This window comes from Gopherus evgoodei, chromosome 2 (assembly GCF_007399415.2).
Source record: "Gopherus evgoodei ecotype Sinaloan lineage chromosome 2, rGopEvg1_v1.p, whole genome shotgun sequence".
Lineage (NCBI taxonomy): Eukaryota > Metazoa > Chordata > Testudines > Testudinidae > Gopherus > Gopherus evgoodei.
In genome coordinates this window covers 292141218-292167449 of record NC_044323.1, presented here as the reverse complement: position 1 = coordinate 292167449, position 26232 = coordinate 292141218, and the positions used below count along the sequence as shown (strand labels likewise).

Sequence of the window (26232 nt, the reverse complement as noted above, 5' to 3'; positions counted from 1 at the left end):
TAGGGAGAATGAAATCGAAGCTTTAGCAATGCAGGTGGATGAGCAAGAAGACCAACTAGCTGTCTCTTCTCCTCCATGGTACTATGGAGGTTACAAGGCATTCCAGGATGCTTATGATCTCGTTTGTTTCCAAAAGCTGAGGAGTTTTCTGTTGGTGAGGGAATGTGTTTGGAGTCATGCATCATGGCAGGGGTTGAGACTTGTCTACAAGGCTCTTTGATACAAAGCAGAAAGGCAGACTTACGCTAACATTAGTTTTATCACTTCCACCAGAAGAAACACTCCACCGTTTTATAACCTAAACACACACAGAAAAGAATGGGGGTGGGGTTAATGAAGGTATCCGTAGCATCTAAAGGTTGCCTTCTCTATGGGGTCCACCTTGTAGGTCAGATGGTAGCCAGTGCAAGGGAATGACAGGAAAGGGGCACAGGAGGGAAGTAATAGTTTTTCTTATTGGCTTAGGACTTTGCATAACCAAACCCCACTATTGACTACTGAATACCAGTGAAGGCTCCTTATTTAATGCATCTAAGGAAAGAAAGGTCATAGCCAGAAAGTGAATCAGGATGCTCTGTGTGAATATTTAAAATATACATCTCCTCAGTCTAACTCCAGCACCTGCTGAAAGCTGTTACCATCCGAAAGGCCTTTGGTGGGAATCTGGAACCAAGTCTCCTAACATTAGGCTACCAGATAAGCTCAGACACTTCTCTGAAATAGCTGAACAACCTGAGTTTGTAAAGCCGGCCTAGGACTGTTACACGGAGAAGCTTTCTTGAAATATTTAGGCTCTTCTGTTCCCAGTCCTGGGCCAAACCCAGGAAATACAAAGGCGCATAGCAAGTGAAGGGTGTACTGACTGCCCATCTCAAGTGATGATCCATTTGGAGTCTGGGCAAAAAATAGGGCTGGTTCTGGTATAAGTTGAACCTGTTTGCCAGCCTGAGAGCCTAGTCGTTCTGAATAGCCAGTCTCCACAAGCAGACCCCTTGCAGTAAACCGCAATGCACAATAAAACTAGGGATTGCATGGAGCAAAACCCTGACTCCCTACACCATCAACTGCACAATCCCAGCCCAGATCCGAGTGTCATATCTGGGCCCTGAGTTTATAATGGACCACGCCAAAACCTCTCACCCTATCACACTCTGAACTTTGGGGCTTGGCCTGATGTCTAACTAAATCCTAACAAAGGCTTCAGCAGTCACTCACTGGCTAGTCCTTTTGGCCATGCTACAGGTGGCCGTGAATGCCAACTCTGCCTTCTTTTGAAGACAGATGGGGGAAATTCCAACCAACAAAGGGAAATCCCACCTTGGGGCAATCCCCAAGAGTCTCACAGAGAAGAGCCCTGAGCCAGGCTGCCCCCACCACTCTGCAGCTCCTACTTATTTTCCCTCTCTGCTGGACTAGATTAAATTCCTTGCCAGCCATTTGGCACCAGCCCAGCAGGCATGGAGGGGCTCAGACACCAGAAAGATGGCCCTTTGGCCAGCCTGCTTTTCCTTACTGCTGCAGCAAAAGTTCTTTGCCACTATGGTTCTTTCATGCTGGACCCAATTTGGCCACAGTGCATGCCCCCCCTCCATACTAGCACAACATGTACCTTCCCTGTGGTGGACTTACTCCTTGGAGAGGACGTCCCTTCAGGGGCCATCTCACAGACTTGTAATTTTATATAGATACATATGCTGGAGCTGACAGCCACAGTATAATTCAGTGTAATGCACACAATTGCACAGGGCCAGAAGCAGCCTATGGGTTTTTCTTGTTTCCAGACCCTATTATTTTCCCCTCCGTGGCTTTCCTCTGTATTCTTCCAACAACATCGACTCCCTGCCACTGAAAGTCGCTCAGAAGGTTGCTCAGAAAAACGTCCTAACTGTGAGAACAGTAGGACAGTGGAACAGATGCCTAGGGAGGGTGTGGAAGCTCTTTCACTGGAGGTTTTCAAAAGGAGGCTGGTTAGCCATCTGTCTGGGATGGTTTAGACAAGGGATCGGCAACCTTTGGCACACGGCCAATCAGGGGAATCTGCTGGTGGGCTGAGATGGTTTGTTTACCTTCAGTGTCTGCAGGTTCGGCCGATCACAGCTCGCACTGGCCGTGGTTTGATGTTCCAGACCAATGGGGTCTGTGGGAAAGAGTGTGGGCCAAGGGATGTGCTGCCTGCCACTTCCCACAGCCCCCATTTACCTGGAACAGCGAACCACGGCCAGTGGGAGCTGCAATTGGACAAACTTTTGGACGCTGCAGGTAAACAAAAACTGTCCCAACCTGCCAGTGGATTTCCCTGACTGGCCGCGTGCCCAAGGTTGCCAATCCCTGGTTTAGACACAACAAATCCTGCATCTTGGCAGGGAGTTAGACTAGATGACCCTTGAGGTCCTTTCTAACCCTATGATTCTAAGCCACCACACAACAGGTCACTGCCATAAGTGCCTTTAATGGAACCCCAGTCCTGAGGTCAGAGTCCTTCAGCAACATCCCTCTCCTTTCCCAGACCATCTGAAGGTGATGCTGTCTCCACAGCATAAATCCCACTTCCCTGACAGTCCAAAGGTCACAACTTATGATCTCCACTCCTGCCTTGGATTTGAGACCAGCTCCCATAGACGGTAACGGGATCCAGCCCATCTCCACTGCACCCTCCCTCTGCTTCCCAGTCCACACTGTAAATGTGTTAAAGTTTCCAAGTACTGGGTGCAGAGAAGATGGACACCACAGACACAAGCTGAACCACACAGTCTCACAAGACACAAGGAATAGAGTTCAGAAGTGTCTGTATCAGCACTACAAGCTGTTGCCATGTGAGCTAGAGGAGAGTGAACATGTCACTGGCTGTGCACTGAAGATGGACACCACAGACACAAGCTGAACCACACAGTCTCACAAGACACAAGGAATAGAGTTCAGAAGTGTCTGTATCAGCACTACAAGCTGTTGCCATGTGAGCTAGAGGAGAGTGAACATGTCACTGGCTGTGCACTAGCATTATGATTTTACACCCACACCCACATACAAACACATGCACAGAGATATTGAGAGTGGAGGGACACTGAAGTGTAGGGTTCTGGTAAGAGCCCCTATATTTTCCTCCATCTCCACGCTCATCCTGGTTCTTGGAGTGGGAAGCCAGCAGCTCCAAAGGGTGAGTGACTGACCTTGCTCTCCGTTGTTGGAGACTCCTTCTCCTTTTCCGCATGCTGCAGCTTCCTGTTCAGGTCCTGGAACATGTCCTGGTGACGCTTTCTCGTGTGCATGATTTTCTGAAGCAAAGACGTGGGCGACAGGTCAGCAAACCTTTCTCCCCTTGAGATTCATGGCACTAGAGTCTACACCGCCCTCACCAACTAGGAAACTGCCAAAGTGGGCACCGAGGTTCAAGTTAGGTGCCCAAATCCCTTTGAGGATCTTGGCCCTGGATACTAGAAATCTAGATCTCACTACAGGCAGGAAAATTCCAGCCTACACCAAACTAGCTGAGTCTTGGCTAGTTATAGGATTTGTGAGAAACCTGAATCTTAGCCTGAAAGCTCTCCAAGGGTTGCAAAGCTTTTGAAGAAGTGTGAGGCCTGAGTTCGAATTTAGTCCAACACGTGAGTTTCAGAATTTGGAGCCACAATGTCCCCATTTCAGACTGAGCCCAGGGTCCTAATTTTTGGAGCAAACCTCAGAGCCCAGGCTTTGAGCAAACTCCCTTCTTCCCCATGCGGTCCCAGGAGTGATGGCTGATTTTGGAATGAAGCAGTAGCTTTGAAGAGGAAGGATGGTTTGATGCCTTCACCACCCAACCATCCTTCCTCTTCAAAGTGACAGCTTCATTGCATTGCAACAGGATTCAGGAGACTGCGTTCAGTTCCCAGCTCTGCCAGAGATTTCCTGTGTGAAGCCTGGCTTCCTCTACCTGCTTCCCCCTTCTGTGCCTCAGATCTCCCCATCTGGAAGATGTGGATACTTCCTCATCTCCGAGGAGCGTGGGGAGGCTCCTCAATCTCGTGAGGAGCTTCCATGCCAGGATGCTGGGGACCATCTGAGCAGATTTCATGTTTGGGAGCAGTTCTACATGTATAGCGTTGGACTGGTGAGCTTCTCCTGTTGGCGTAGTTACTCCACCTCCGTGAGAGACAGGAAGCTCTCCTGCTGACATAACACTGTCTACACCTGGGTGAGGTCGGTATAACTATGCTGCTCAGGAGGGTGGAATTTTCACACCCCTCAGCAATGTAGCTGTGCAGATATGTTTGTAGTGCAGACCTGGCCTAAGACTCAGGACCTCTGACCCTTCTCACACTGGCTGGAAAGTGGTCCAGATTCCTGATCCTGGTCTACTGTAGTACAGCTTTCTATCAGCATCTCACTGACAGATGAGATTGTTTACAGGCCTTGTGCAAACTGACTTAAAATCCTCATTTACAAACATTTACTCAGCAGTTGCTGCTCAATAAATGAAGCCGTATCAAATAAGTGGAAATCCCACGTTTGTTTAGATACGCAGGGTGAACCTCCCTGTTCAGCCAGGCTGGCTGGAGCCAATGTCCGCTTCTAGCCCTTTCCCTGGTTCTTTGGCGAAGGCAGTAGGGGAGCTCCTGGGAAAAGCAGAGCCTGGTCCTCTCTCCTACCTCACCCCTTCATAAAAGGATTTAAAGGAGGAACTGCTCACCTCAAAATCTAGCTCTGCGTACCGGGATTTCCGTCTCTGCAGATTCAAAGGGAAAGAAAGATTGGTAAGTGATGATACGGGTTGGTCACACCCCTGCATAGTGACTAGAGACAGAGACAGCCCCTGGATTCTTCCCCATCCTGCTCTGCCTGCACCGTGCAGCTCTGGATCTGATACAAAGGAGACAACTGGAGTGATAGAAGCAACCTCGGTCACTGCCCCAGGGGACAGAACCTATGTGAGCTCTGGGAGCACCACAGACCAAAGTCTGAAGGATGCATAAGAGAGGTTGAGAGCCACATCCTATAACAGGGGACAAAGGAGACAGATGCCACAAGACTGTTAGAACTGGGGCCAAGTAAAAGAACCAAGAGGGACTAAATGTCTGCGAAGGCGGAACCCGGCTAGGTGGAAATTCTGTACTTGAGGGAATTGTTATAAGATGAAATGAGTTGCCAAAGGACAGTACTCAGAAGAAGCAGCAGAAAAAAAAAAAAAAAAAGGGAAAACCAGCACTCATGTATACCCTCTGCAATGCTACCGCCATCAATAGCGTTGCAGGGCTTGTCTGTGAGGGAGAATTGCTACATAGAGCTTAACTCTGCAACCACTGGAATTCTTCTGTAGCTTCTCGTATCTGTATTTACCTGTCTCTACCCAGAAGGGTTGAAATCATCAAAGCCAACCAGGAGGTTGAGCCACGTGCCTCCCATTAAAATGAATGGCAGTGGTCTGGCTAAAACCTCATGAATAATCTCTGAATACTGTCAATACATCCAGTTTCCATAGGGCTGATGGGAGATAAGGAGAACCTTGCAGCCTGCATCCGCTGGATTTTTTAAAAAAGGGGGCTAAGAAACTCTTTGGCTCCTTCCCATCCTAAAATCTTTGATCAAAATACCCAGTGCTGGAACTAGGAGGGAGGGAAAGCTTCAAAAACAGATTAGACATTGATATGGAAAAGAGATGGCATCTGCAGTGTAACTACCTAGGATGAAAGAGGTACTAACACTGCACAGCTGGGTGCATTCAAGGCAGGGTTCTACTCTTGGAACATCTGGCATTGGCCACTGTAGGGGAGAAGGCAACAACATAGAAGGAAAAGCATGGCATGAACAGTGTGACAACTGGGATGTTCTTATGGATGAAGGCGGCCAGAGGTTGCCTGCTTACCTCCAAGGAGCTCATGGAGAGGGTGGAAACTGTCTCGCTCTTGGGCACCATGCCCAAGTTCCCTGAGTTGCCCGGGTCGCATAGGCTGTTGGGGATCTGTGACTCGCTGCAGATGTTCTGCTGCTGCTGTTGCTGCTGCTGCTGCAGCATGGGGGAGCCCTGCACCTCGGTGCATGTCATAGCCATGGGCTCCCTGGGTGGGCTCTTGACGATGAAGCCTGGGTCGGTTGCCATGTTGAGGTGGATGAGCCGGGTCTGGGGCATCTGGTCTATGTTGATGCTGTATTTGCCATCGTCCTTGGGCGGCTTGGCCCGCAGGGTGGAGGAACTGTTGGTGGGCAAGATGACGTAGCTGGTATCCAGGGATTGCTCCTGCGCCCGGGAAAGCTCAGAGTCCAGCTTCTTGAAGATGTCCCCATCGCAGATGTAGATAGACTTGGGTGGCTGGTTCTTCTCCTTTTTCAGGGTGAGCGTGTGGTTGCTGAACTCATTCAGGTTGATGGCCCCCAGGTAGTGTGGGGAGCCCTGGAGATGCATCTTAGAGACGTTGGCTGGAAGACTGTTAAAGTTCGAGGACCCCTTCTGGTGATGGAGCTTCAGCTTCTCCTCATCCTGCAGCGATGGGCGCTTCAGCGTGCCCGTGATGGCTGAGGTCCTGCACGTGGTGATGTCTTTATTCAGCACTGCGGGCGACAGAGAAGCATCCTCAGCACCTCAGACTCACCACACCTGAGCTCCACATACAATGTCAACCATCTCACCACAGTCAACCCCCCTTGGCATGTTCCCTCCACTCTCTCAGACAGAGGTTAAATGGCGGATCAATGCTTCTGGCTCCTAGACCCCATGCCCATGACATCCCCACATTGGCGACTGGGCCAGTGCTTACAAGTGGGGGGGTAATTACATCACAGGTTTTGAAGTTCTCACCCCCTGCCTCGAAGCCAAAGGGAGCTAAATGAGTGCTCGTTATTCAAATAGGAGAGAACCTTAATCTGAGGGTGGGGCAATCATGCCAATTCGGAGATATACACAGGACACACACAGAGAGCATCATCCACTGACAAAAACACAGCTGTTTCTCATCTCATTCAAACCTGCTTTGCTGCACAGCTGGTTCTAGGCTACAACAGAAATGTTAATAAGCTCGTGATATCAGCCTAGATGTCTTCAGAGGATAAAGTCACAGGGTTCTGGGGTGGGCAGGGCTGAATGCCACTTACCCAGCATTTTAGCATGGAAAAGGGGAAACAATTCCAGCCAAAACCAAACAAAAAACCAGGCTCTTTTTACACATTTTTACCAATGCAGCGGACAGGAGAGGAGACAAAGCAGAGGCTTTGCTGTGACCTGGCACATTACCACTTATGATCAAGGTACAGGTGGATTTCTGGTGCCAGGTAAAACATGGTGCTGCAGTTTCACTGCTGACTTGTGCCAGGCATGGTGAGTGCTGAACGAGCGTAGCTACCTCCAATGGGTGCAGGACAGCCAGGGCAAAATCAAAGGGAAGCCAGGAGAAAGAAACCAACCATAAAACATCTTTGAAAGCCAGAGCTGCTGCATGGTAACGGTCTCAGTCATTATGGTTTTGACAGAGAATAGCGCTAGGATATAACTTTGCTTTGGCCTCATTCATGGGCCAAATTCTGCCACTGGCTCTAAGTGAAAATGCCACATGTTGCCTCGGAGCCGGCTCATCCTTGTTACGGTATCAGGATCGGTGCTTTATTAACAATGCCCTTTCAGCAAACGCCACAGCCAATGGGTTGTTGGGCATTTTTTTACACTGTGGCTTGTATTCAAGGAAGCACGTGGGACATGCTTTGTGCATGAGAGCTCCCTGCATGCTTTGCCTTCCCCAGGGGTGGTGTTTAGGTCCTGTCTCGAGGCTGTGGCGCACAACAAATTGGGATTATTTCATTTCTTGTCTGCTGGGGTTTGAAGACTTGTACAGCTGGCTGCTGGCAAAGAAAACCAGGCCAGGTTAGTGAGCAGAGGTGGAGATTAGGGGTCTTCTGTCCTGGAGTCACCTGACACCAAAAGGCTCACTCACTCATTCCTTGGGGAGACCCAATCCAGGAGCCAGAGACTCTACGGCAGCACAAGGAAGTCTCCTGCACTGGAGGAGCCTGTCCAGGGCTCAGCACTGATTTTCAGGACCTGATTCTCAAAAGCACACAATTGTGCACGCAAACTGGGCATGCCAGTGAGCACATGCCCCATTAGCCAGCTGTATGTGCAAATACCTGTCTTGTGTGCACATCTGAGGCAACCATATGTGCACCTCGGGCACACTCTTGAGTGCACCAATTTTTGCACCTGCCTTTTTGAAAGTCAGGTCCTCAGCATCAGAAAGGAAGGGGAGAGAGAGCGGGAGAGAGCACGCTAGAAATATGGTGTGAGAGAGAGGAGAAAGAGAGAGACCCTGAATAAGGTACAGACAGAAAGAGACTGTGGAATTAATACCATGAGGGTAAGGGTGATAGATAAACTGATAATGATACAGAGAATGTGATAAGATAGATAGATAGATAGATAGATAGATAGATAGATAGATAGATAGATAGATAGATAGATAGATAGATAGATAGATAGCAGGGGTGCATGGGGATAGATAGATAGATAGATAGATAGATAGATAGATAGATAGATAGATAGATAGATAGATAGATAGATAGATAGATAGATAGCAGGGGTGCATGGGGATAGATAGATAGATAGATAGATAGATAGATAGATAGATAGATAGATAGATAGATAGATAGATAGATAGATAGATAGATAGCAGGGGTGCATGGGGATAGATAGATAGATAGATAGATAGATAGATAGATAGATAGATAGATAGATAGATAGATAGATAGATAGATAGATAGAAAAAAACCCTGTTCTGTGATGCCCCCTAAATGAGCATACAGGATGCAAACTCCATGGCAGCTAAAGGGAGATCCTGGTTTGGAAGATGTGAATTATACACAAGGGCCAAATGAGCTGGGAAAACACTTGCTTGGGAAAGGGGAGGCATCTGGGCGAGACAGTGAGAGTAGGAAATTTTGCAAAAGGTTTGATTAAAATCAGCCAGCTGGTCAGGCGTGCCAAGGGCAGGAGGGAACAGAACCTGCAAAGAGAACAGGCAGCACAGAAGACTCTGTACAGCCCTTTCAGAGACAGCACAGTGGGCATGAGACAAACAGGAGCGACTGAAGAGGGGCTGTGGCAGCAGGGACTGCTGGCTCATGCAGATCTACAGAGCTGCAATGAATGGTTGTGTGTGGGAGGGGGTGGGCCATCTCCCCAAGCACAGTCTGATCTATGACTGCCCAAGTGGCTGTTGGTATGGATGGACCCAGAGGACAATTGTCCATTCATGGATTGGGGGAGGATGCTCCAGATTTACACCCATTTGTCAGGACACCTGAGGGGTATGAGGCCAGCCCCAGAGATGACTCTGTGAGCAGAGACAAAATCAGGATCCAGTAGTGAGAGATGGAGAAGGTCACAGATCCCACCACCCCTGCCAGGCAAGGTCTAGGCCCAGGATAAAGGCTGTTAAATCAAGGTGAGGCTTGATCTTAGCCAAGAGGCCAAGCAAAGCGTGGGTGAGGGAGGGGATAAGCAAAGCGAAGGGGTGGAGTTAGGAATTTTCTCAAGGTGAGGGCAGGAGTGAGGAGAGCCCGTACACATACACACAAGCCACTGAGGGGACACAGACACACACAAATAGTAAGGGAAAAAATGGCCAAGTTCAATCCCCAAACCAGGTCACTTGTTGATTTCTCACCTGTGATGTGCTCACCTGATCTACAAGCCATATCCACATCCTTCTCAAAATCGGTCTGAAAGACAGAGAAAGCAGAGGGCACGGTCAACGGGGCGGGGCGGGGGAGGGGAAGTGGAAAGGGGCAGACAACCTGGAATCCAATGAACATTTCTACTCATGCACCACACACAAAGCAATACAAATCCAGACAGAATGGCGCGAACAAGGGCTCAGCTCAGCACTTTGGAATCAGACTCGCTGCCTAATGGCCCTGAGATAGAAGACACAGCCCCTCCCAAACAGGAGCAGGGGATGCCTGAGCAGGGGATGCCAAAAGCAGCCACATGCAGCCCTCCTCTCCCCTAAACTAGTCCCTGCCTTGAAACCCTTGGTTGCCATCATCCCAGAGAATGGGAGAAATGGAGTCACACCAGAACATGGGCTTCCATGTAATCGTGCTCATAGCGATGTGGAAAAAACAGATGTCCTACAAATATTTCCATTCTAGATGTTCTAAGCAGCAGGATGATGTGCAGGTACCACAGAAGGATGGTGTGGTACTTTTCAGTCCATTAGGAATTAAGGAGGATGTTAAACAGCACCTACCAGGGATAGACATTTGGAAATCAGCAGGCCCAGCTAACCTGCACAACTCAAAGAGTTGTCTGAGGAGATTGCTAACCTGCTGATGTTGATTATTAATAAATCTTGAAATGCTGGGGAAACACCAGAAGACTGGCAAGGTGCTAATGATCTTGGCAAAAAGGATGACTTAGGTACCATAGGCTGGTTAGCCCGATATCAATCCCATGCAAAAGAATGGAAAAGCTGATGTGGGATTTGACTTATAACAAATTAAAGGCTAGGATTATAATTAATGCCAAGCAATATGCTTTTATGGAAGATAGGTCTTCTCAAACAAACTTGATTTCATTCTTTGATGAGATTACAAAGTTGGTTGATAAAGGCAACTGCGTAGATGTAATATACATAGACTTCTGTAAGACATTTGACATAGTATCTCTCAATGTTCTGATTAAAAAATTACCACTACACAATATTAGTACAGCACACATTCAATGGATTAGGAACTGGCTGACTGACAGATCTCTAAAAGTAGACTCATAGATTCATAGACTTTAGGGTCAGAAGGGACCAATATGATCATCTAGTCTGACCTCCTGCACAAAGCAGGCCACAGAATCTCACCCATCCACTTCTATAACAAACCCCTAACCTATGTCTGAGTTATTGAAGTCTTCAAATTGTGGTTTGAAAACCTCAAGCTGCAGAGAATCCACCAGCAAGTGACCCATGCCCCATGCTACAGAGGAAGATGAAAAATCTCCAGGGCCCCTGCCAATCTGCCCCGGAGGAAAATTCCTTCCCGACCCCAAATATGGCGATCAGCTAAACCCTAAGCATGTGGGCAAGACTCACCAGCCAACAAGTAGCTGTCAATGGGGAATCATCGCTGAATGGGGGTGTTTCTAGTGGGGTGCTGCAGGAATCGCAACTGGGGCCGATGCTATTCAATATTTTTATCAATGATCTGGAAGTAAATATAAAATCACTGCTGGTAAAATTTGCAGGTGATAGAAGATTGGTAGAGTGATAAACAATGACGAGGACACTACAGTCACACAGAGTGATCTGAACGGCTTGTGAAACAGGGCCCCATCAAACAAAATGTATTTTCAGACAGCCAAATGCAAAGTTTTATATCTAGGAACAAGGACTGCAGGTCATACATACAGAATGGGGGAACTGTATCCTGGAAAGCAGAGACGCTGAAAAGGATCTAGGGGTGAGAGTGGACAAGCAGTTCGACAGAAACTCTCAGTGCAATGCTGTAGCAAAGAGGGCTCGTGCGATCCTTGGATGTCTAAATAGGGGAACAGCGACTAGGAGCAGGGAGGTGGTTTCAGCTCTGCACACAACATTGGCAAGAGCAACACTGGAACACTGCAGCCCGTTCTTATGTCTGTATTTTAAAAAGGGCCCTGAAAAGTTGGAGAGAGTGCAGAAATGAACCACAAAAGTGATCAGAGGGCTGGAGACGAGGGCTTATAACGAGACACTTGAAGAGCTCCATCTGTTCAACAGATGAAAAAGAAGATTAAGAAGTAACTTGATGACAGCGTGTAAGTACCTTCACCAGAACAGAACACCGGGTCAGACGGCGCTCCTTCATCTAGCTGAGAAAGGCACCACAAGGACAAAAGGTTGGAAGCTGAAGCCAGAGAAATTCAAATTGGAAATAAGGCAAAAATGTTTAACAGTGAGAGTGATTAACCACTGGGACAAACTATCATGCGAAGTGGTAGATTCGCTCTCTTGATATCTCTTCAGGATGGATGCCTTTCTGGAAGATCAGCTTTAGTTACTGGGCTCAATATGGGGCAAGATGGGTGAAATTTTATGGCTTGTGCTATACAGGAGGTCAGACTAGATGATCTAATGGTCCCCTCTAGCCTTGAGCTCTATGAATCTATGAATATGTTGCATCTCTGGGCCTGACTGGCTGGACACTCAGGCATAAAGATAGAGGAAAGCCCCAACAGGCCTGTTTTGGAGCCTGGGAAAATCTTGTAAACTGTGGGAAGCTTAGAAATCAGAGACAAGAAAGACCTTTTAGGGACATCCAGTGCATCACGAAGAGACCAATGCAGGATTGTTCCCTATGGCATATTCTCCTAGGGCTTTACCTAGTCCAGTTTTAAAGGACTCACGTAACAGGATGAAGTTTTTTATCTTGTCACAAAATGATCTTAAAATGAGCATCCAGAAAGGAATGTTACTGAAATGGGGAAGAAAAGTACTTTGGAGAAAGAAAGTCTCCTCAGAAAGGATGTCTTGAAAATCATGACTACAAAGAGACATGCTCTGAGCGAATCAGTATTAAACTGCTGTGTCCTACCACCATGCTGGATAGGACATGCAGACTTCTCAGAGGTAGAAAGGCCTGGGAAATGTCTTTTATGGGAAAGCAGGTGCATGTGGGTTTTGTAATCCTTAGGCCAAAAGGATCTGGCTTATCAACAAAACAGCCCCAGTGCTTGCATAGGTCTGGGCGGGAGAGGGATGGGATCCTGAATGTTATGAAGGGAACGGGAGCTATAGATGGGTGAAACTGAGGCTCACCCAAGCTCCAACAGGATCCAACCATAGATTTAAAAGAAGGACAGTGATGACAGCTAAGTCTAAGATGTTGAAACAGAGTCTTCAGTTCATTGGATTCAGGCTAAATGCACTGGGTCCCTAGGCAAGCGAGTGGGTGGCACTTTATCCTACCATTAGCTGAGCATGTCCATTCTGAAATGACCCCCCCGAGTCTCCGTTGCCCTCTTCTTGACGGTCCACTACTCGGCACTTCACTGCATCCTGGACCTGCCAGGGGAAACGGATTTTCACAAGACTGAGTCAGACAGAGGCACTGTTTAAAGCAAAGGATCATCCAACCCTGCTGGGGATAGATTGTAATGCACACATGGGTTTGTTTAGGGCTTACACAATGACTTCAGAGGGGCTGAGAGGACACATATCTGACACACCAAAACAGCAACTTCAGGTTCCTACATGCTTACAGGATTATTACATGGGACGGCTTCCAAAGTAGTTAGTTGCTGGATTTGCCTAGCAGGAATAACCATGAATTTATTCTGTAACCTATGATATTTATAAAGGACCCTGCTGCATAAATCATGGCATAGAGATATATAATGTCAGATCAAGAGTCTATACTGCTTGCATATTGTGTTTCATCGAAAGCTCACTGAAATCAATGGAAAAACTCCCAATGACTGCAATGAGAGGGCCTAAATGGATAATGAAATTAATGAAAAGACTCTGGGCTAGGCCAACCCCTGGTGTAATTCCACTGAATCTGTCAGGCCCACTTAATTGAAAGGGATTATATCAAGGTAACATGCAAATATATATGCACAAAAAGCTCCTTGTCAATGTTAGTAATGACACCCCATTTTATTGCAATGGAAAGAACTTAAAAAAAAAGAATGTAACTTTTCATCATTGATGGAGTTCACTGCTTTAAAGTAAAATAAAGTTTCACTTTCTGTTCATAGTCAAGTTTAACTTACGGGTCCCATAAACTGGCACCATATATGCAGTGTTTGGGTTTCCAACACTGCTGGGGACTATTTCAATACAACACCTAGAAAACAACCTTGTTTTTTGTTGATATTGTCTTTAAACACAGATGAAAACTTTTCTGCAAATCCTAGGTTTTGTAGAACCTTTTTTTTTTTAAACTAAACCTAAATTTTGGACCAATGATAAACTGAACAAGGCTTGTCCCCAAAACTCTGCTCCACTGTACGTTTTCAGCATGATGTCCACCTATCCTTCCATCTGTCCAGGCACTTCTGTCACACTCATCACTGTGACGTCTGTGTAGCTGAATGTCGTGGCCCACAGCTCAAGGGATCAGAGGAATCCCCAGAGAGACTGCGGGAAGGCTGCAATTCCCAATCTGCCCTCTGGTAGACGAGTCACACGCAGCCCTCTGGGCTGTGCAGTAGGAATCATTGGCGATGCTCACCTCTCGTCTCAGGATGCAATGAACCATCACAATGACAAAGCCCTCCAGGGAGTCAAAGACAGCGAAGAGGATCTGGAAGAGTGCTGACCGCCGATCCGTGATTGCCAGAACCGCAGACATCCAGGTCAGCGCCAGCAGAGGTAGGACCACGCAGGAGCTCCAAAGGGAGGCCCTGTCAGGGAAGAGAAAGTAAATCTGAGTTCAGCTTCATCCCCAGCCAGTTAAACGTTGTGATCACTCAAGGGAGCCAATTCAGCCTCCTGATCCCAAAGGGCTGCTGAAGAATTTTCCTCAGTAACAGTGGACTCATTTTGGGTGATTTCTGAGCCCTCTCAGGGACGCAGGAGGCTGCTTTGCTCATCACATTCATGCTCTGAGAGCAGGCGGCAGACACTTCAAGGGGACTACGGCTCAGTGGTGCAAGCATGCACAGAAATTTGGGGTGGGAAGGAAGGAGGCAGGCATATCATGTCCCCCTCATGCCCCTCCCACTCCGCACTGTTAATCACATCAGTGGTATTGTCCAAGAAGCGGAGAGAAGATGCGGCCACTGTATGTTGCAAGAGGGGAGTGGAACATCTATAGGAGAGGCCAGGTTTCCTTGATGGCCATCAACACTTAGGTAATGGCTACTGGTGCCTGGACTGTCACAGCACTCAGTAAATCAGTATTACTTGGGGTTTTATTTGGAGGGTTTGGGTGGCTAAGCTGACAAGGACAGATTTGAGCCTGGACGGTAAGCTCCTGGAAGCATTTCTTGCCCTCCATCAGATGTTCCCCATGTACAAATAGCCAGACAACTAAGGAGGCCTCTGGCACCTGAATCCTGTTATCTGTTAACAAGGGGCTACAGGGTACAGATGGGACCTTGCTAAATAAACACCCTGGAAAACTGGAACCAAATCTATCTGATTAACCTTAAGCTATTCTTGCAAGTGAATGTAGTGCCGGCTTGATGGCTCATAGGATTCAAGTCATCTGTTTAGCCATGGCAGGGATATTGTACATCATAGTTATCTGGAATGTGAGCATCCCTGCACTACCCCAACCAGGAGCTCCAGGTCTGAACTGGACAGACCCCCTCTAGAAATAAGAAGGCATTTCCGTCTCCATGGACCATGCTTGACCTCTTTGCCACCAAGGGAGCCAAATCAGTGTAGACAGTGGCAATACATAGGAAATGGACTTAACTTTAATTCTAAACATTTGGGGACAGCGGTGCACAGAGGAAACCATGGGACTCTATCTACAATAGAAGCGTAGCAAGAGTACACACAGAGACGGAAATAACAAGTGGACCTCAAACTTTTCTGGACAGAAAATCTTGACCTATACTTAAAGACACATAGATAGGTAACATGGCCTATTATAGGACACAGATATCATGACTCACACTTTGCAGCACTTACATGGGAATCACTGACCGTTCAATGAAACATGATCAAGTAAGTTCTAACCCAATTTACACTCACTCGTTATCCAGGCACAACGCCCAAGGACTTCCCACTGCAATGATGGTAGGTTGCAGTGATGGGTTATTTCTGTAATTAATAATTATGCATCAGCATTTCTGCACACCATTCCAGGCTTGAGTTCATGAATGTAGGAGCTACTGGTGCAATTAACCAGCAACTGAAAGAGCAGGTCCATCCCTGTGTAACTGCCCTTTCTCCACCAAATAGAGGGTTTTGTGTTACCATGTAAGGAAAGAGCCACAACATGATATGCATGCCCTATAACTGCACATAGGACATTGAGTGGAAAGTTTACAACTGACCCTTGAATGCCCAATTTTTTGCAGACATATTGTAGTTTTTCAGCATAGTCATAAACTAGGCAGGTGTTTTTATTCCCCCTCCTGCTTCCCCTCTCTCTCAAGTGGCTGAGAGCATCTGATAACAGAAACCTCTCAGAATCACCATTTGCAACATGACGCTAATAAAGCTGACTGGACAACAAGTGTTAGGAGAACAAAACTGAAGTGGCAGAAAAGCCAAATGGAAAAATGTGATTTGCCTGATGACAGGTGTATTCCATGCCAGGATCAGAATGTCCAACACGCCAGCTGTCTGGCTGGGCAAAGCAGCTCATTCAAGTTGCTCTCCATACTTCTGGTGATGAGAGAGAACAAGGGGAAAGCGAGGGCATTGGATTGGGTGATATCAGACTACTCTGCCCTCTGGAGTTCCCTGGCCTATCATAGGAATGGCTACATTAAGGACATTAGCAGGAAAGCACACAACAGCCTCTGGCAAGAGCAACACACCTGAACCATAGCTCAGATCTGAACCACAAATCTGGCTTTGGATGAGATTTGGCAGCTTGAAACTGTTTCTGTAACAGGCTGAATTCAAACATTAAATGTGAAAAAGTTTTCACTCGGATCCAGAGTTCAGAGTTGGGGCTATATTAGGGCTTTGGCTCAGTCCTGTTTCTAATAGCAGTACCATGGGCTTGGTCCTGATCACATTCACACTAGCATACCTCTCCTGCCTTCAGTGGAGTTGCTTCTGATTCACATTAGTGCCAACACCAGCTCCATATACGTCTCCTGCCATGTGCATGCGTGCACACAAACTGACTCAGCGAGGAGTCAGGGCTGAAGCTGTCCTCCCAGTCTCAGACACAACGGCCCAAGACTGCAGTGGGATCACCTGAAACAATCTCTCTTCTTCCCTGGAGTCTACAGCCTTTCCATATGCGACTGTTCTCCTGTCCCTCTTAGTCAAGACATTCTGTTGGACCTCTCTCGAATTCCCACCACAAACAACCTTTAGATGTGTTACTACACAGCAGATACAGTCTGCTTCCCCAGTCCCTGCCTCTGCCAAATGTTAACCAGAAGAATAATGATTAAAATAACAACGGACTAGATCCACAGCTGGTGTAAATCAGTATAGCTACATTGGCTTCAATGGACCTATGCCAATATACCATCTAACCCAACTTTCTGATCTTTTTCTGCTTCATCTTCCGGGGGCCTTCTCAGCAATATTCATCCCTTATAAATATTATGGAAATGATACTTGACATATAATGCACAATTTTTCTCCCAGGCGACAGATGGCAATGGGCTATAAATTACTCTGATTTCACTTTTATAGCTCTGCTTAGCTTTTGAAGTATTAAATGCAAAAGGGTTGTGTTTTTTTTTTTAAAACACACATCAAGGCTGGGGCTTAAGGAAAAAAAAGAGGGAAAGAAAAACAGGCATGAAAGGAGCATGCCCTTAATTCCACCTCCTGTGCATTGGCTCTGTACTGTGATTCACACATACTATATCTTTAGGACTGTCCTGTTTCTTATTAGATGCTTTGGCACCTATGAAGCCTGCAGAGGTCTTGATATAAATCTCAGGGCCTATGCAACATCATAATACTTAGATGCCATGTCAGCATGTCATGACGTTGCATTGCAACATGACATGATGGTATTGCTAACTAATGGTGCTGTGGTGCAATATGGTTATATAACAGCTGTCTTTCATGGGTTGTCAGAGGGGATTAAACCCAAGATCTTAATGGCTTGAGATCAAGAAATAAGGCTTTTGGCTGGCAGCTGAGGTAGGCTTTTATCCTCTTATGTATGTATCCCATGCACTAGAGGGGACAAAGATGCATATTCTCCTCATATGGATGACGGTGACATTATAGCTTGGGTCCTGTGCTATTGGATCATTGAACTAGAATGCTGCTTTAACGAGGCATGATCATGGTCCAACACTGCTACATGCCAACACAGAGACATTATGTCATGGCATCATGCTGCTGCAGCACCGTATGATCCAGAGCAATGGTATCATGCCAGGCTGTGCGGATGCCACAACACAGCACAAAGATGTAACATGATGATGCCATGTGACAACAAGCCTCTACAATACTGTGGCCCTCACGTTTCTTCAACAGGACATATACTGAAAAGCTAGCAAACCCTAGTAGGGCTGCACATGTGGGTCCATATTCGGCCTTGTCAAAAGCAGGGACATGTCATGGTCTTTAATCAGAGGATGTTCACCAACACTACACCCCTAATAGATGCCCTGTTTCATTCTCTATTATCGACAGCTCTAAGAACTCCATTTTTGCCATGGGACAAAGATAAACTAGGAAGAATTCAGAGGAGTATGTCACAAATGACAAAAGAAGTTTGGGAAACAAAGATCTACAATGATGAAAGTTTAAGGGGACTGGGCCTAGAGAAAAGAAGACTAAGGCAAAGAGACACAATGGTTGTCTTCAGAGATGTAACGGCATGTTACAAAGAGGACTGAGATCAATTATTCTCATTGCTTTAGGATAAAGATGCAGCAGGAAATAAACTTAATAACTCAAAGAGCAGCTCAGGCTATGGAAAAAGCTGCCAAGGGAGGTGCAACTGCCAAAGCTGAAGACAAGTAAGGCTGGGACCAGACACACATCCATCAGGGAAGATTTAGGGATGGTAATGTCTGTCTTGCCCTGATGCAGAGGGTAGAGATTAGCTGAGTTTATGGAAGTCCATCCTAACCCAAATGCTTCTCTAGTTCTTTGACTGTCCAGTTGTAGGAAAAGCAGTTCACAGACTACCAGCACCATGCTTCCTCCTGCTCAGCTCAAGTTGGGAACATAACCATTGCCCTAGGGGAATAAGTTGCTGTCTCCGTTTTAGGGACCCTCTTGAGAGAAGTACCTAAGCATCACAGTCCCACTCCTCTTTCCAAGCCTCCCTCCAGCAGGATGAGTTCCCCAAGAATGCCAGAAAATAATGTTTGAGTTTGCAACCAACAAGTTCTAATGGAACCATCAGGATATGATTGCCCATCTCTACACAATTGCTCCTGAGGGAATTTTACTTCCCTCAGTAATTGGATTCTAAACCCTGTGAATGGACAATCACAAGACCTAACATCTCATGTACATGGATCAGTTTCTTCAGAGTCACTTGAGTAGATGATAGGTTAGCTGTGGGATGGCTACCATTCCGAGACAGTTTATTAGCGATGGCCATCTTAACAAATCTACCCGAAATCTACAATCAAAATATTGCACCACGAGGTCCTGTTAAGTGAGACAGGACTTTGACACCTAAATATAGAAGTTGTTTTTTGCCAGTCTAAACAGGGGCCTGAAGTGGCAAAGAAGCATCTACACTTTGAGGGTCCATTTCAGCATTCCTTAATTGTGTTGCTTAGCATTTACCCAGGTGAGTAGTCCCATTGATGGCACTAACCAAGCATGGAAGAGGTACTCAGGGTTGGTAAGGGCCATAGAATCAGGCTCTGAAGGCACCTAGAATTTTGTGGAAGTGACCATGAGCCAAGAAAAGACTGCAAACGCTCTGAGATCAAGAAGCAGATAGCGGCATCTCTGGAGGATAGAGAAAGGACAACCCTACATCTTGATCAATGAAAAATAGAAACGGAATCCCCGTCTCCGAGACACTCTTGAAAGGACAGACTCCAAGAAAGGCCTGACAGGTAGAACAAGCTGCCTTCGGGTCTCCGTGGAAGTAGTGGCCACTAGGTAAGTGAAGGAGAGAGGCTAGGAAAGCAGCAGCCATAAAGTACATGGCATGGCACAACTCATAGAATAAGTCATGCCCAAAGCTAACCTGAGATCTCACAATTCTACATCCCGTTCCTAGGGAAATCACATAAACAGGGTGATCTTCAAAGCATGCAGACATGGAGACCTGTTAGTTAGGACTGTTTTAATGTTTAGCTCCTCCATCCCTTTGATAGTCCAGTAAGAGCCATCCCGGAGATGGGTGTGTGCAGGGGGGGGAGCAGTAAGGGGTGGCGGCATTTTTTAATCCTAAACAGCCACTTGCATAATGGAGGAAACTTTCAACTATAGTAGGCTTCAGCTGTGGCTTTCAAATGTTAGTGCCTAGACTTTGGCAACTAAATAAGTAGTCTGATTCTAAGTTGGGAGTGGATAGGAAGAGACTCTCTCTTAACGGCAGGTTATCCCTTAATTGCCTACTGCGGGGTTTCTTGCACGTTTCTCTGGAGCAGCTGTGCACTGTTGAAGACAAGATACTGGACTAGATGGGCCATTGGTCTGATCTGCTCTGGCCATTCCTAAGTTCTAGACATCATCAGCTCCCACTGAAATAAATAGAAGACGCAGGTGTTCCTCCACAAGCAAACTGAGAAATAAGGTACTAATCCAAGGACCACTGAAATCCATGGAAAGCCTCATGTCAGTGGACTTTGAAATCTCCTGTCAAAGTTTCCGGCATAATGTAAGAACAGCCTCTCCTAAATGAACCCCCCAAATAATCATTTAGTTGTTTAACAAAAGTATTGCGAGTTTTTAAAGGCATTTAAATTCCAACGATCCTGATGAGAAAACGTGCTGTAAAATTTGTTTCTCAATAGGGACACTGACCATGGGCTGGTAAACTACTCCCACCTGAACGGATGTCCCAGGAAATCGATCCTGGAGCACCTGAAATCAATGGAAGTTTTGTCACTGACCTCCCTGAGGCCAGTATTTCAGCCCCTGTCTTTGAACATGTCATATAAAGTGGCACATTTACAGGCAGTAATTCTAGCTCAGGGGTCGGCAACCTTTCAGAAGTGGTGTGCCGAGGCTTCATTTATTCACTCTAATTTAAGGTTTCACATGCCAGTCATACATGTTAACATTTTTAGAAGGTCTCTTTCTATAAGTCTATAATATATAACTAAACTATTGTTGTATGTAAAGTAAACAAGGATTCAAAAATGTTTAAGAAGCTTCATTAAAAATTAAATTAAAATGCAGAGCCCCCCGGACTGGTGGCCAGGACCCGGGCAGTGTGAGTGCTACTGAAAATCAGCTCGCGTGCTGCTTTCGGCACACGTGCCATAGGTTGCCTACCCCTGTTCTAGCTAGTTAGCTATCTAATCAAAACAACAGTAACTCCAATTTTCTGCAGTGCAGCCCCCTTTTCATAGAAAACATGCAAAGAATTGGTATGGCTGAGAAGACCATCTGTAGCAGTCCCATTTTCAGATAAAACCTCTTCCCAAGGTGGCAAAAGCAAAAGATTTTAGGGTAGCGTTTGGCCAGGGATAAGGGAGCAGGCAGACCGGGCACAAATCAGCTAAAAAGAAGTCCCAGTAGGAAGAAGAGCCCATTCACCAGCAAAATAATCTCCGCAGCTTCTCAAAGTGCAGCTTGGCAGGGAACAGTTTTACAGCATGGCGGTAGAGTCCATAGCTGGAAGCCAACTTGGTAAAGGACACATCTAGCACATTTGCCCTACACTTCATGGGTCAAAGAGGTCCAAAGTTTTCCACCTTCTGAACTGTTTCAATGTTTACCAAGAAAAGAAACTTGGCAATGTCCAGTACCCCTGACCTTTGCCCTGCTCTCACTTCCTACCTAGCCCTCCCTACCAGTGGTGTGGTTTGATTCTTCCCAGTCTGGGAACGACTGGTGCTAAACGCCTATTTTTCTGCCTCCTCTTCAGTCTGATGCACGGGTGTTTTCATGACCCAGCTGTCAGAAAGTACCATAAATCCCCAAAGTCAAGCAAATGGAGACCCTGCTGTGTATTTTCATGCACCATCATCCCAGATGCATTCTGCTGTCCAGGGGACCTTCTGGTCTGACAGGTGATGCCTGTGCCAGATAGAAACATGGAAATAACAAGGCACTGCTATTCCTTCTCTGCCTTTCTCCACCAACCACAACAGTCACTGCTATAGTCTGTGTCAGAGAGGTGCCAAGAATCCAGTCTACATCTGCCCTGTGCAATTTTCATCCAAAGGTCTCAATATCAAAGGGCAAAGCTGGCCCCAAACCTGACATTAATGACTCGAATGCCCAGCATAATGTAATAGTGATATCAACAAGAGAATGGTCAGCTACTCTAGGATTTTGCCTCATTAACAGCCTTGTTTGCAAGAGATTTGGAGTGGGCAAAATGATAATAATGAACCGCAGAACCAAGTGGATGATGGGAGTGGGGTCGGGGCCAACAATACAAATTCTTCTTCAGGTGCTCAGATGTCCTTTATCAAAGGCAAGATCACAGCAAACAAAATCTTGCACTGAAATTTACTGATTTTGTTATTCTGTTGCCAGGAAAACAAGGCATATATACATTCTTTTACTGATACTTATCAAATCAATTGAGTAAATGAGCAGCTCTCAGGCTCAGTGGGAGACAGTGATTTCCAACGGCCCTGTAAAGCCATTTTTTTAAAATTTGAAAATGAATTAGATAGTGTATTTTGTACAGGAACAATGTCAAGTAGAATAGGACAATATATTTGAATTTGTTTCAAAAAAGGAGTGTGGCTTGCAAAACTTAATATGAATTATATCTTTATTCCATGAAATATATCATTTTCATTGATGATCATATTTTTGCTAGATTTAAACATTCCTCCTGAATGGTAGGAAACTGAGATGCCACGATGTGGTGCTAATTCACAGGAATTGGTATGTGAAACTCACTAGAAACACACAAGTGTCACACCCAGTGCAGTTTCACCATCCAAGCTGGTGAACAAAGTAAAACAGGATCATCAAGGAAAAGTAAATATGATTTTTTTAATCCTCACAGTTTCAAAAAATCTAAACTGTCAATAGAGTTGATCAAAATTTTTCATTCAAATTATTTTGATGAAATTTGGTCATTTTTCAAAAATGAAAATTTTCAAAAATCTTTTTGATTTCTTGAAATTTTTCAATTTTTCAAAGTTTTTCAACAAAAAACTTCACTTTTTTGGTTTGTTTTTTCTATTGCAAAGTTTGATTGGTTAGTTTAGTCAAATGATGGGGACTCTTCAAAATCGAAACCATTCATTTTTGAAAAAAAAATCATTTCAAAATCGAAACATTTCGTTTTGTCAATTACCATCAAAATGAAAAACACCTCCCCAAAATGCTGAAAATAGCATTCTACAGAAACTTTCAAAAAACCAAACCCTGATCCATTAAAAAAACAGCAGAACAAAAACATCCCTGAGTTCATGGCTTTTTAAATTTTCAACCAGCTCAAAACCAGTTAGTATCAAACTTACAACGTTTAACAATATTTTATTTTGTCACTTGACAGTGTCCCTTGAACCAAAGGCATCTAAATCCAGTTCAAACAGCTCCCTGCTTCTGTAAGATTCTCTGTGCCAAAGAACATTTAGCGAACCAGGGGCTCTGTCCTGTGAGGTGATGAGCACTCTTGCATGGTCCAGTAGGACACTGAGGGTTGATTCAGTATGTGGTGATTTTTAAGCAGTCTGTTCCACCGAAGTGAATGGGACTGAAGCACGTGTTTAAGTGCTTTGCTAAACTGGGGGCTAAGGGTTTGAGCCTGGGAAGTCCTACGGCATGTGTTAAGCAGGAGACCAGGCTACATGATCACAGCGGCCCTTTCTGTCTTTAATTTGTGCATCGATGAGCTATTAAAGTCAATGGGAGTGTTACCATCAAGAGTCAAGCCCCAAGCGCTATGCTGAATTTGGGGCTCAATTTTAAGTACGTGAATAGCCCCATTGATGTCAGTGGGGCTAGTCACCTGCATGGCTTTAAACACATATCAAAGTGTTTTGCTGGAGTGCTCAGCACCCGGTAGGGTCTAGTCTACCCCAGGACTTTAACTCTTGCAGGCCTTGTTCCAGGGACATTGCAGGAAGCCTACACTTCTAACTTCTTATGGCCCAAGGGGATGGGAAGGCAGGAGGGTGGGTGGGACATGGGGAGAGAAAACAAACAGGGAATAAAATGAAAGAGGGAAATCAAATAAAGAAAGCGAGAAAGAAAGAAAGCAAGAAAGAAAGAAAGCAAGAAGTTGAAATTAGAGGAACTAACATGGCGTTACTGGTGGCTGTGGCCGAAACTTCAGCGGAAGAAATTACTCCACACTTGGAACATTTGAGCGTCATGCCGTAAAGAGGCACTGCCATCTGACTGCAATTAAAATCAAAAGACTGAAACAAAACAAAACACTTTGCTTGTGAACACAAACGAAGAAAGGAACAGAAAAGAAAAGGAAAAAAAAAAGGAACCAACCAGCCACACCACACCCATTTTGAGCGAAGAGATCAAAAGACAGGAAGGAATAAAACTCTCGGCTGTGTCATTCTAGATGCATGGAGTCAAGTCAAGAGCTGTGCTGGTGCCACGGGTGTGGGTGGAACCGTGTTGGGAAAGGTTCCGCCGGGCTCAGGGCGACCCTCTGATGCCTCCATTGGTGGTAACCTTTTACTGCATGTTTTTCTTACCCTCCCAGGCCTGCTTGCATGTTTTTGATTGTGAGCATATTTTCTCTCCCCATCTGTCCTTTCTCTGTGGTGTTTTTGCTTCTGGCCCGGCTGCACCGTGTTGCACTTGAAAGGCAAGAAGTAGGGCTGGTGGGACCAGCACTGTGTTGGCTAATTTTGTTTGATGAAGCAGAGTGAGGTGTAGACGACATGCTTTTTCCACTGTCCCTTCTGCTCTAGCTCAGCCAGCAGGTAAAATACCTTCCTAGCAGCAGACGGTGACAGGAAAGAAAGAAATCATTAGTGACTCGGGGCCAGAGTTATAAAGTAAGTAGGGTACCTATCAATGATGCCTAGGCACTTCTGAAAATTCCACTAGGCACCTATCTGCATTTTTAGATATCTAAATACATTTAAAAATCTGGCCCTTAGTCCCTGATTCAGCAAAGCAAAGAAGGCCATGGTTACGGTTAAGCACATGCTTAAATCCTATTGATTTCAATGGGTCTTAAGCATTACTTCCCATTAAGCATGTGTTTAAACGCTTTGCTCAACAGAGATCGGATTACTGATGTGCGTAAGGTTAAGCATGGATTTAAGAACTTTGCTGATTCAGGGCCTAAATCCTTCCATAAAGAGAGCTGGAACTGCAGGTCCCACCAGGTTGTTTCCTTGCCTCCAGCAAGGATCCTCTTTTAGGAGTCAACAACGCTTAACTCTGGGCCTTGCTCATAAAGGGTATGTCTGAACAGAAGCAGGGTGGTGTAATTCCCAGCAAGGGTAGGGCTCACATCGAGCTAGTGCACTAAAAAAATCTGTGGGGCCATGGTGGCCTTGGTTCAGGCCAGTGGCCCGAGTAGATAACTAGGATCTCGGACAGGATTGTACTTGGGCGGCTAGCCTGAGCCACTGGGCCATGCTGAAATTTTGAGTGTGCCAGCTCAGTGAGAGCTAGTGCGTGAACTTCTACCCAAAATGGGCATTACACCTCCCAGCTGCTGTGCCGACATCCCATATGGTGTAGGCAATTATATATCCCCGCTGCTCTGTCCATGTATCCAGAGAAGGACCACTCTGTTTTCACAATGGCACTAGCCACAGACAGGTATTTGAGGGCCCATGCACAGGTTTTGGACATCACACCTGAATTTAATAAAGCCAGTAAAATAGCTTAACAGCAGAGAGAGTGCTATTTCACTGGCAAGAGACAGCATGATATTCACCCTCAGTGGGTGTGCCTTGCACCATTGGTGAGAGGCAGTTAGTTAATACCAAATGCAAAGTGTTTGCAAACCCACTTTGCCTTGAAGGTGGACTAGACAAATGTCTTTCCTTAGCTTTTCTAACTATGTATTCAGTCTAAAATACAAGAAAGCATGTTACTGTGAAAACCAGCTTAGTATTTATGATGTGTCCAATGGGCTTATTACTTAAAAGGCTACTGGACAGTTTTTAATGAGCTGGTATAACATAAGTGATTACTTCCATCAGAAATAATGACTTGTAGCTAAGGGATCTCACAGCTATCACAGCCTTGAGACAGAGAGAAAATTAGCCACTGGCTCCATTGGATGTGGGTGTATAAATAATTGCATGTCTTCTAGCAAGTGTGCTCCAAACTTATGGATAGTGTAAATCCAGTGAAATCAACGGAGTCACACCAGGCATAAATTTGGCACTGTGTGTGCCTTGCTGAGACACATCCACTGAATGACCCTTGAAAAGGTGCTTTCTCCTCAGATTTCCATTGTGAGCCACAAGGAACAGGGAACTATAAGGAGCAAAAAATGCAATCTAACAAGGCATTTGATGGGAACCTCTGCTAGGAAGTAAGTGACAACACACTAGAAAGAGGTTCGCTGTCATGTGGGCACACACAGCTGGGACAAGTA

The 26232-nt window shown here is 45.8% G+C and overlaps 1 protein-coding gene across 11 annotated transcripts in view; it reads right to left on the bottom strand.

Annotated features, from left to right (window-relative positions):
* Nucleotides 1-26232, bottom strand: part of ADGRB1 (adhesion G protein-coupled receptor B1) — a 376961-nt gene that overhangs the window by 15118 nt on the left and 335611 nt on the right. For 8 of the 11 annotated variants that reach the window (XM_030553892.1, XM_030553898.1, XM_030553902.1 and 5 more), the window contains 7 exons: nucleotides 23949-24047; nucleotides 14164-14335; nucleotides 12897-12992; nucleotides 9624-9678; nucleotides 5840-6522; nucleotides 4667-4702; nucleotides 3168-3272 (listed from right to left, as the gene is read on the bottom strand). In XM_030553892.1, the coding sequence (XP_030409752.1) occupies nucleotides 3168-3272; nucleotides 4667-4702; nucleotides 5840-6522; nucleotides 9624-9678; nucleotides 12897-12992; nucleotides 14164-14335; nucleotides 23949-24047 (1246 nt within the window). The remainder of the gene's footprint in view (nucleotides 1-3167; nucleotides 3273-4666; nucleotides 4703-5839; nucleotides 6523-9623; nucleotides 9679-12896; nucleotides 12993-14163; nucleotides 14336-23948; nucleotides 24048-26232) is intronic. The other 3 variants (XM_030553899.1, XM_030553900.1, XM_030553901.1) reach the window with 3 other exon arrangements.